Below are 12369 nucleotides of genomic sequence, written 5' to 3' on the forward strand. Positions count from 1 at the left end.
CTAACGATGAGATGGAAGTTCCCCCCAACTTCCTCTCCCCTCTCTGTGTCTTATGTTGTGGAAAAATCAAATTAAAAATATAAATTTAAAAATTACATATTTTAAATAAAATAGACAAACCAACAGAGCTCACCACTGTGAAGCTGATGACCAGGTGAGCTGTTTGTCCACTTTCTAGGTGCTGAGTTCTCAAGGCCAGGGGCAGAGCCACTATTGGGCTAACGGGTTCAAAGAACCCGGGCCACCACCCCCAGGGGCCGTGCCTCGTGGCCCCAGACATGACCCCCACATCTGACGTCAGACATGGTGGGGGAGTTATTTCACTCCCAAAGGGGGACTTATGGCCCTTTGGGACCGAAATTGGCCTGCACTGCACTGGCAGCGCAGCCGTAGCAACTCTCCCTGCGTCTCCCTGCCAACGGAGTATGGGCCAATCTCCCTTCCAAATGGGGCTGTGCGGCGCCATTTGGGAGGGAGACCACGCCCCCATGCCTGATGTCAGATGCAGGGGCGTGGCTAGCCAGCCCCCTGCACCTGATGTTAGATGTGGGGGGCGGGGACAGGGGGCCACGGTGGCCGAACACAGGGCACTGCCAGCATCCCTCCACGCCCGCTCAAGGCCCCTGCCCACGGGTCAACCAGGCTGCTCTCCCCAGCCAGGCCAGCAACTTCACCCCCTGGCTCGAGGCAGGGCAGACAGCTAGCTTCTGAGCCAGCCTTTTTGCATGCTGCCACAGCAGTGCCTGCATGGTCCCCCACTCGCCTGCTATTCTCTACAACTACAAACATTTATAGACGCCTTTTCAGCAGAAGGTTTCACAGTGGTGTTCAAAGAAAGATAAATAATAAGATGCTCCCCTGCCCCCAAAGGGCTCACAATCTAAAAAGAAATGCAAGGTAACACCAGCATCAGCCACTGAAGGAATGCTGTGCTGGGGTTGGATAGAGCCAGATGCTCTCCCTGTGATAAACAGAAGAGACACTTTAAGAGGTGCCTTTTTCCTCAATTAGCAGGGGGAGGAGTTGTAAATTAATTCCATGGTGAGAGTTGTAATTCAACAGCAGCTGGAGAGCCAAGTTTGCCCACCCCAAGACTGTTGGATTAGGACTGGGGAGACATGAGTTCAGTCATGAAACTCACTGGGTGACTCTGAGCCAGTCACTTCCCTCTCAGCCTAACCTACCTTATAAGGTTCTTGTAAGAATATAACAATGTACATAGCTCTGGCCTCTTTGATGGAAGAATGGGAAATACATGTAGTAAAGAAATAAATTCCCTTTCTCCAAGGAAAATTGTTTTACATAGGAAGCTTCCATATACCAAGTCAGACCATAGGTCCATCTAGCTCAGGATTGTCTACACAGACTGGCAGCGGCTTCTCCAAGGTTGTGGACAGGACTCTCTCTCAGCCCTATCTTGGAGATGCTGCCAGGGAGGGAACTTGGAGCCTAGATGCTCTTCCCAGAGCTGCTCCATCCCTTAAGGGAAATATCTTACAGTGCTCACAGTCCTAGTCTCCCATTCATATGCAACTACGGTGAACCCTGCTTAGCTAAGGGGACAAGTCATGCTTGTTGCCACAAGACCAGCTCTCCTCTCCACCTTGTTTGGGATGGGGGAGGGAAGCCAACAGAGAGGCCTTGCTAGTGGTGGGACCAGGGAGGTTTGGAGCCTGGATCAAGATGGTGGTGGTAGGGATACCTATTTTGAATTTCCCCAATTGTGAATTTACCACAAACAGTCTCTGCTGCAGAATAAGATAGAAGGGTTAAAAAAAATAGAGGAGGAACTAGCTGAAGGAAGGGTGCAGACCAAAGTGAGGGTCCCAAGTGACTGGGAGGGTGCAACAGCCACAGGATAGAAAGATGGAGCAAAACTAGTTGAGAAGGGAAGCTGGAAGTGGATGTCATCATCCTGGTCAGCTACATTGCATTGCTCTGGACCCATTTCCACCATCTGGTGGGCACCTCACTAGCTTCTGATCACCCTTCAGCTAAATTTCATTTTTGCAATTTATCCAGTTATCCAAGAGGCTGAAAAATATGATCTTGGACTCGTACTACACTTATAAATGTTCCATCTTTCTGTTAAATTTCACATGTAAATGTTTCATGTCTCTGCAGGACAAGTCCTGGATTTATCAACATGTTTACTGGCTTCTAAAAGTCAACAGAAGAAACAGAGCATCAGTGTTGCTGGAAATGGAGTGGGGGGAAATAGCTGCCTGGACCATGGAGACGATTAAAAATAATAATAATCCAACAGATGACAGTACAGCCGCTGAGCAAGCCTAATTCAAATAGGGGAAGAACACGGTTCCATGGCACTGGCAACCATTCTCAGATGTTGTTGACTACAACTCCCAGAATGCCCAGCTGCAATGCCATTTGCTTGGGGATTATGGGAGCTGTAGTCAACAGCATCTGGGAATCCCTGTTAGAGGGAACACTACTGACAACCAAGAGAAGTGGGATATCTATAGCCCTGTTCAGAAGTTCTTACCCCCACCCCATGTGTAGCGAGTGTGTGAAGCAGAAATACTCCAGCTGGCCACGTCCTCGTTGCCAACATGCTGCTGGTCACATCCCTGGAACCCTTAAGGTTGCCTTTCCCAGAGCAATGCTCAGTGCTGGACATAGGATCAGCTCCTCCACGCCATTTGGCGTCCCGAGGTTTCAAGGGTTGCAGATAATGTAGAACGGGGTCCCCAGCTTTGGTTGTTGTGTTACAATGCTCACCCTTCCCAGGTTGCAGCTGTCACGGCTGGGGAGGATGATGGGAATTGTAATCCAACAACTTCTGGCGGCCCAAAGTTGGGACCCCCTGAAGAACCCTTTGTGTGATTAGGAAGGGTTTGTCTGCAGGAGGAACAGACAAGTGCTGAATGTGGTTCAGAGGTGGGGAGGCATGTCTGGTTGGTATGCCAATGTTTTCTCTTCATGTGCTCACTGTACACGCAGAGCATAAACACAAATTCTGGCCATCAGTGCCATCTTAGGGGGCAATTGTGCCTAGGCAACGTCTATCTCCCTAGAGATGGAAAAGAGCAGATAGCATTGTTGCGTTTGGAGCTTTTCATGTGCTATCACCTCTTCTTTATCCTTACCTTCAAATGATTAGGATAAGATTACCGTCATTTTTGCACAGGGGAAAGGGTTAGGGCAACAATGAGCAAATTAGTGTACTCTTTCCACAGAGTAATCTTTGGAGGGCATCAGTGTTCCCTCTAACAGGGATTCCCAGATGTTGTTGACTACAACTCCCAGAATCCCCAGCCAAAGGTCACTGCAGCTGGGGATGCTGGGATTTGTAGTGAACAACATCTGGGAATCCCTGTTAGAGGGTACAGTGGATGGCATGCTTGCCAATTTCTATTCCCATTCCTCTGACAACACTGATAAGTTTCAGAGTAGTTTTTGTGTTTTTCAAGTTTTTAAAACATTGTTAGAGCATCATTGTAAGTTTGACCACTGCAGGTCAGTGGTCAGGACCATAAAAGCATCACACACTGAAAGCCTTGCAATGTGATCATCTCTTCTCCATCTCTAGGGATGCAGACTTTGTTGAACATCACAATGAGCATTTGTCCCCCACCCCCAATATGGTACCAAGTACCGCCCCAACTGGTTAATGCACCAGCTCTGACATTGTGCACGTTCAGGAGAATGGTGAAAATGTACCTCTTTTCCCTGGCCTTTGACTAGTAATGTAGTGGTTCTTCCCCTCTCAGGCACTTAAAAAAAACAAAAACAAAAAACCCCCTGTATCTTCAATTTTGTGATGTTCTATTTTAATTATGTTTTATATTGGTTTTATTGTCACCCACTCTGAGACCTTTGGGTATAGGGTGGGCTAGAAATGTAAATAATAAATCAAATAAATCAAATAATGCTGAGGAGGAACTTCCGAATAAAGCTATAGATGTTCCTATCCATCCTGATGAAAGTTCTTTTCCGTAGAAGAGCATGTTTTCTATACCATTTCCAAGCTTTGCCTACTCAAATAATCAGATCCCACACTCTTGCGGAACCAGGATGTTCCTCAGCCTCCAGTATTTAACATACCATCCTACTGTATACACAACATGTTCTCATTGTTTATATGCTACATTCTCAGTATTTGTCAACAGGAATATGGAAAGACTCCCCACCGCCCGCCCATATGCAGTGGACGGGTCTCGTAGCAAAAAGATTCCAGATTTGTAAGGCTATAAATACCACTAGCATTACAAGGTTAAATATAAGATGCAATCTTGCGAGGACAATAGCGTCACACGGTATGCTGAAGGAGTGTTCATACAGTATAAACAAGAGGAGAAAGGGAGTAACCCCCAGGGACTAAGAGAAATATTTCATTAAGTTATAGCACAAGATGCCAGATGCATTTCAAGTTAGACTCTCCCTTGGAGCCAACTGTGAATGAAGATTAATACTATATTTTATACAGTGTTCAATGAACATTGATAAATGCTCCGATATAGATAACACTTTTTTGAAAGCACAACTAACAAAGATATTTAATTTTAGATCCAGCCTTGGGTCCCAGGTGTTGAATTACTGCTCTCATCCTCAGCCACAAGGGACTGATTTGTTAAAACAGTTGCCAGGACTAATAATCGTCCATTTAGGAATCACGCCCCCCACCATATAATATAAATGATTTCTCAGTTCAAATGAGTGCATCCCACTGTCCAATTAGTCTTAGATAGATCTGTTTGTAATGTTAAATCACTATAACCTTTGGGAGAAAACACCTCTGTGTTTGCAAATAACCAAGCCTGTCTTGTTGTAGTTAACCAAATAAAGCTCCAAGAAACAAAAACACATCAAACAGAATTTAACAACAGTCAAAAAATCCATTCTACTTACTTATTTGTATCTCTGCTTGTTCCATGTTTGAGATTACTTCCAAGCACAGCAAGATTCATGGAAAAGAATGCTATTATTACCTCTTTCTTTGTAAGTTCTTTGCTTGTTTGCCAGGTTTTCCCCATCTGATTAATCAAATGAACAACACTTGGTTCCCTTTCCCCACAAAGGGTCCTGAAAGGAATCACCACCTGAGAGCTATCTCACCATACCTCTACAAAGCAGTGAGTATTCAGTGTCCTCATTTAACTCCTTAGGGACTAGACTCTGCAGTTTTAAAATCAATTGGGCTTCTTTTCCCATCCTTGGGGCCCCATCAGTGTTTCCTCTAACGGGGATTCCCAGATGTTGTTCACTTCAACTCCCATAATCCCCAAGCAAAAGCCATTGCAACTGAGGATGCTGGGAGTTGGAGTCAACTTCTGAGAATCCCTGTTAGAGGGAAAACTGGTCCCCATATGTCGTTGGACTACAGCTCCCGTCATCCCCTGCCACAGTGGACATCTGGGGACCCCTGCACTGATAGATTGCATACCTGCCAACATGTCCCTATTTCCCCATTCACCTGAATGGAAAAATAGGGACATGTTAACAGGTATGAGATTGCCATTTTGACCACTAACTTGTTCTACAGCCCAAAACACAAAGTCAACAGATTATTTGGCTGTGTCTTTAAAAATGTTGTACCAGTGGTTCCCCTACCTGGAGATACCAACAAAAAATTGATAAATAGCACTACAGGGTTAAATATCTATCATTCATATATATATATATATATATAATTCTCTTAGGCATACTCGTGGCTAATCCCGTGTGTGGCAGCTCTCATGAGAGTTCGCGAGCAGAAGCACTGTGGTGATTGGGCAGTGGAGATTCCATATGTAGATAGGAAGGAGGAGCCTGTGAGAGCAGAAGCATCATGGTGATTAGGCACTGGGGATTCTATAGGGTGAGGGATGGGCCCAAGCCTGTCAGTGGCCTGAGGTGAATGAGCGGGCCATGGCGGTGCCTATTGGCAGCAAGGAAGGGCCCAGTCAACCACTGCTGCTGTTTGGGACTATTGAGGCCATTGGCGGAGGAAGGCAGGCAGGCAGGCAAGGGACGGCCCGGGTCTGTCTACGGCCTGAGGGGAACAAGCAGCCCTGGCGGTGGAGGCAGCGAGGAAGGGTCAACTGCTGCTGCTCTTGTGGGGAGGAGCAGGAGTGGGGCTCAGGTGAGGGTGGGGAAGTCTCTTGGGATAGGGGGCTGCAGTTCGGCCAATAGGTACCAGCAACGCTGCAGCCGCAACCAAGAGGGGTGAGGGGGATGGAATAAAGGGATGGAGGAGGAAGAGGAGGAGGAGCAGGAGTGTGGTGAGGGTGGAGATCTCTCTGAGGTGAGGGGGGCAATCAAGTGCTAACAGAGAGATGCGTGGGTTAAGCTAGTAAGATTTACAGGTGAAACTCGGAAAATTAGAATATCGTGCAAAAGTCCATTAATTTCAGTAATGCAAATTAAAAGGTGAAACTGATATATGAGACAGACGCATTACATGCAAAGCGAGATAAGTCAAGCCTTAATTTGTTATAATTGTGATGATCATGGCGTACAGCTCATGAAAACCCCAAATCCACAATCCCAGAAAATTAGAATATTACATGGAACCAAGAAGACAAGGATGGTAGAATAGAACAATATCGGACCTCTGAAAAGTATACAGTGTACTGTGCTTGATTGGCCAGCAAACTCGCCTGACCTGACCCCATAGAGAATCTATGGGGCATTGCCGAGAGAAGGATGAGAGACATGAGACCAAACAATGCAGAATTGCTGAAGGCCGCTAATGAAGCATCCTGGTCTTCCATAACACCTCATCAGTGTCACAGGCTGATAGCATCCATGCCACGCCGCATTGAGGCAGTAATTGCTGCAAATGGGGCCCAAACCAAGTACTGAATACATATGCATGCTTATACTTTTCAGAGGTCCGATATTGTTCTATTCTTCAATCCTTGTCTTCTTGGTTCCATGTAATATTCTAATTTTCTGAGATTGTGGATTTGGGGTTTTCATGAGCTGTACGCCATGATCATCACAATTATAACAAATTAAGGCTTGATTTATCTCGCTTTGCATGTAATGCGTCTGTCTCATATATCAGTTTCACCTTTTAATTTGCATTACTGAAATTAATGGACTTTTGCACAATATTCTAATTTTCCGAGTTTCACCTGTAAATGTATAATGAGGATCATCTCACAGAACATGCAAACAGGGTATCCATACATTTTATGTTAGAAGCATGATTCCTCCTAGCACGGAGACAGGATCCTTTAGCCTGGGGAAGCATCTGAGCCGTACTGCTATACCACTGGCTTGCAACAGGCATTGTTGTCCTGTCACAGGACTCTGCCCCATCCTTTGGTTCCCTTGACCATGGCCACGTGGCTCCCATCGCAGTTCTACTTGCTCTGCGGCCGTATTATGTCACCCACTGCTCTCCTGATGGTGTTCTCCTGAGCTGTGTTGTGCTTTATCAGTCTCCTACCACAGTGCAGTGGATAAGTGAGAATGCAGCAGGGAAACCTAACAGATACCGAAAAGTCTGACATATTTCACCTGAACCAAGCAGCAGCCCAGCTGGAGACAAGCCCACAATGGGAAGGTGTCATTTTCTCTGAAGGTTTCCAACGCTCTCTTTGCAATTCCAGACTGCTCCTTTTGGCTTGAACCAGTAGACTGTGAAAACCCCTATAAGGAGCAATAGAGTATGATTTTACCTGTAGTGCATGCTGATTTTTCTGGTATTTATCACTCTCATTACTGTCACTTAGCTTATTCATGCTATTTCTGTTGTTACACCTAGAAAAAAATCACCACCACCACCCTTTGATTAAAACCATGCAAATAAAGAGCTTGTCAAAATCCCAGCAAACATCCAGTTGATGGACGCAGTTGATGCTACTCTTATTGCAAGCTGCAATGGTAGCATAGATCCAATGCTCAGAATCCAATGCCTTACAAAGTCATCATTCAGGTTAGCCTGAATTCTCACCATGGTGGGAAGGTGCAAGCTAGAAAGATGCGTATGGCACAAACAGTTTGGAATGCGATAAGGAGCTAAGAACAGCTCTGCTGGATCAGGCCCAAGGAGGCCCATCTAGTCCAGCATCCTGTTTCGCACAGTGGCCCACCAGATGCCGCTGGAAGCCATAGACAGGAGTTGAGGGCATGCCCTCTCTCCTGCTGTTACTCTCCTGCAACTAAGAACCAGCGTGGTGTAGTGGTTAGAGTGCTGGACTAGGACTGGGGAAACCCGAGTTCAAATCCCCATTCAGCCAGGAGACTTGCTGGGTGACTCTGGGCCAGTCCCTTCTCTTTCAGCCTAACCTACTTCACAGGGTTGTTGTGAAAGAGAAACTCAAGTATGTAGTACACCACTCTGGGCTCCTTGGAGGAAGAGTGGGATATAAAATATAAATAAATAAAATACATATTCAGAGGCATCCTGCATCTTAGGCTGGAGGTGGTCAATAGCGCTCCGACTAGTAGCCGTTGATAGACCTCTCCTCCATGAGATTATCCAAACCCCTCTTCAAGCCATCCAGGTTGTTGGCTGTCACCATATCTTGTGGCAGAGAATTCCACACGTTGATTATGCATTGTGTGAAAAAGTACTTCTGTTTGTTGGTGTGAACAACCAAAGGTCCATGCTCACGGGGAAGACCGATTTCAACCCATGCTCGGAGGAATTTAAGGAGCTGCCTTATCCTGAGTCAGACTATTGGTCCATCTAGCTCAGTAATGTCTACACTGACTGGCAATGGCTCTCCAAGCTTTCACTTTCCCAGCCCTACCTGGAGCTGCTGCCATCTTGGGAACTTGGGACATTCTTCATGCAAAGCAGATGGTCTACCATTGAGCAATGGCTCATTCCCGAATCTAGAGGAACCTAGTAAACTGCCTTCGAGACAGACCACTAGGGCCATCTTGCCCAGTAATGTCTGCACTGACTGGCAGCAGCTCCTCCAAGGTTTCAGGCAGGGGTCTCTCTCAGCCCTATCTGGAGATGCTGCCAGGGACTGGACGTGGGCTTTCTGCATGCAAAGCAGATGTTCTACCACCAAGCTGCAGCCCTAAGTAACCCAATTGGAAGTAGGAGTCTTTGGAAGTAGGTCTCTTGCATCCAACTTAGAATCCAGAGGTTTGCTGGGCATCTACCTTGGCTTCGAGGTATGGGGGAGTTTTTATAAGCCATCTACAGAGCAAACGCTTCAAGGGCGCTCCTGCTGTGTGGAAAGCCAAACCACACAATCAAATAATGCCTGTGCTGAAGCCCTAGTAATTGCTTAAATAGACAAGCTCCATCAGGGAATAATTTAGCATAATTTTAGCTCTTTTTGAGCAGCTGGAAGCCAAGAGGGCCGGAAGCCAATGACTCACATCCCCCCCACCCCCAGCACCTGGTCTATGGGACTGTGGCATGAGAGCTTTCATAAAGAGGATGGCCAAAAAGCTTCTCTAGAAAAACCTCTCCTGTTTCACCTCTTCCCTGGGGGTCTCTGACCAAGACAGAACAGGGCCATCAAGCTTCAGCCCTATTCTCTCAGTATCTCAGAACTCAAGGTGTGCAGAGGAGAGATCCAGGCACATACATGGGAATGTCTGCATGGAGTCAATGCCTGAGCAACTGTATACATAGAGGGATGGATCCAGTGCTGCAGCCAGGGAGGGAATGGAGGCCCAGGTTCTGCCCCATTCCCAGTGGCCCCACCATGTGTGCACCAGTTACGCCCTTGTATGTGATGTCACGCACAAGTGGGCGTGGCCTGATCGCCAGAGGGCCTGTGCAAACCAGCAAGGGAGAGAAAGGAAAATAAATGCAACCCAGCCAGCCAACGTTGGCTGGGAATGAACTCTGGAGGCCTTACAGGTGAAACTCGGAAAATTAGAATATCGTGCAAAAGTCCATTAATTTCAGTAATGCAAATTAAAAGGTGAAACTGATATATGAGACAGACACATTACATGCAAAGCGAGATAAGTCAAGCCTTAATTTGTTATAATTGTGATGATCATGGCGTACAGCTCATGAAAACCCCAAATCCACAATCCCAGAAAATTAGAATATTACATGGAACCAAGAAGACAAGGATTGTAGAATAGAACAATATCGGACCTCTGAAAAGTATAAGCATGCATATGTATTCAGTACTTGGTTTGGGCCCCTTTTGCAGCAATTACTGCCTCAATGCGGCGTGGCATGGATGCTATCAGCCTGTGGCACTGATGAGGTGTTATGGAAGACCAGGATGCTTCATTAGCGGCCTTCAGCTCTTCTGCATTGTTTGGTCTCATGTCTCTCATCCTTCTCTTGGCAATGCCCCATAGATTCTCTATGGGGTCAGGTCAGGCGAGTTTGCTGGCCAATCAAGCACAGTACACTGTATACTTTTCAGAGGTCCGATATTGTTCTATTCTACATCATCACAATTATAACAAATTAAGGCTTGACTTATCTTGCTTTGCATGTAATGCGTCTGTCTCATATATCAGTTTCACCTTTTAATTTGCATTACTGAAATTAATGGACTTTTGCATGATATTCTAATTTTCTGAGTTTCACCTGTATGCAGCCCTTCTGTAGCTCACAGCCGGGTTCTTTGGACCCGTCTGCTCAGTGGTGGTTCCGCCCCAGATGGATCCCCCTCCGAATGGGAGTTCCGCTATTCCATAGTTTCTCTTAAGTGCAGAGGTGACCTTGGATCCTTCTCTGTCACCATTCTTCATTTTCATTTATTCAGACCTGCACAATGTAATTTGTTATTTGCACCTTTAGCACTCCATTGGCATTTTCAAGGCTCAGCCAGGACCTAGGATGTCCTCCTAGTGTCCTCCTAGGATGCCAATTCATTGTGAGGCAATGTGGGTAAAAAAATAGCCACCACCATGGACATCTGTGGCCAGCATAATGGTGGCCTGCTTTGACTCACACTGCCCCAGGATGATGGTGCATTCTGGGACATATGGGTAAAAAACATGGCCGCAGCCAGGTGGTGTCTGTATCTCGGAAACTCCTTCAAAGCGCAACATTCAAATAAGAGTTTAGTATGGGCAGCTTCCTCAAAACCTGTGCAATGCCTCTGAATTGGGATAAAACAGGAGAGTTGCAAGAGATTTGCTCCTAATTTCTGATCATAAGAACCTGGAAAACTTCAGTGATGCCAGGAGGGCACTGTGTCACCCCAACATTTAAATGGCATCGATCATCTGGGATTTGATCTAACATTGCCGATACTGGTTTACTGTTGGGGTGGCACACTGCCAACCTGGCATCACCAAAAAATTCCGGGTTCAGTCTTATGGTTGGAAATTGGGGGCATGGACAGCTCACTAACCTCCCATTTCTTGGTTTGGAGGCATTGTGCAGGTTGTGAAAATCTGCCCCACATGTGTGTGTTTCTCTGTGTGTGTATCAAAATAAACATAAGCAAAAAAGTAAATTAAAACAAACAAAAAACAACAACTAAAGAAGTGGAAACAAAATTAAAAACACAAAAAGTTAAAAAAATTGAAAATGAAAATAAATGATATTTTTTCTTGCACATCCCTGTCATTCTTTCATCCTGAATATGTCATGCGAATTGCACTGGCATGTGTTAAAATGCTGAGCAAGTAGATATTGCACAAATGGCCTGCAGTACCATTTGAGCAACTTGGGTCTAGGGTACGTAAGAGAGTGCTTTCTTTGTCATGAATCCTGCCACCTATTGAGATCATTGGGGAGGTCCAGTTATGGTTGCCACTGGCTTGTTTGGTGGCAACCCGGGACCCGGCCTTCTCTGTGATTGCCCCAAGGCTTTGGAATATGCTCCCTGCCAAAATAAGAGCCTCTTCATCTCTGCTTGCTTTTAGGAAGACCCTCAAGACATACCTGTTCCCTCAGGCTTTTAACTGAAATTAATTCTAAACTGTTCAACTGTTTTTATTCTATGAAAATTGTTTTTTAACTTTTTTATCCTGTGAAATTGTTTTAATTGTTTTTACTCTGTTGTATATTGTTTTAAATTGTGTACACCGCCTAGAGATACATGTATCTCTAGGAAAGAGCAGGTCCAAGAAGAAGAGACCAGTGTAGACTGATGGAATGGTTTCCTGAAGGGATGGGATGATTCATCTTTTGCAAGCTTTAAAATTTCCCCAGCTTCTAACAACATCACCTATTCAACAATTTTGGTATCAGGACATTCCGAGTCACATCTGCATCTAACATAATAAATGCAACGAGGAAGTGTGAAGAGTTATATTCATTGGTATATTTAGATTAACCTGCAAACATAATTTAGCACCAAACATGGATATGAGACAAGTTTAAATTAGACTTTAAAAAACAAACATTTGGTATTGTAAGTTGGCTGATGTACCTTGGTGAGGTAATTTCCAAGAACATGTGTGGGTTTTTCCATAAATGTTGCAGCAGGCATGAAAAGATCTCTCTTTTTTGCAGCCGGGTGGGAACAG

General features: G+C 45.5%; 1 protein-coding gene across 2 annotated transcripts in view; it reads right to left on the minus strand.

The window, feature by feature from the left end:
* The window catches only part of LOC128335359 (vascular endothelial growth factor receptor kdr-like), a 207074-nt gene extending 201999 nt beyond the window's left edge, over positions 1-5075 (minus strand). The window contains exon 1 of one of the 2 annotated variants that reach the window (XM_053273429.1): positions 4870-5075. In XM_053273429.1, the coding sequence (XP_053129404.1) occupies positions 4870-4894 (25 nt within the window). In that variant the 5' untranslated portion in view covers positions 4895-5075. The remainder of the gene's footprint in view (positions 1-4869) is intronic. The other variant, XM_053273431.1, reaches the window with a different exon arrangement.
* Between the last annotated feature and the right edge of the window lie 7294 nt (positions 5076-12369).

The sequence above is a fragment of the Hemicordylus capensis genome, chromosome 11, assembly GCF_027244095.1.
Source record: "Hemicordylus capensis ecotype Gifberg chromosome 11, rHemCap1.1.pri, whole genome shotgun sequence".
NCBI lineage: Eukaryota > Metazoa > Chordata > Lepidosauria > Squamata > Cordylidae > Hemicordylus > Hemicordylus capensis.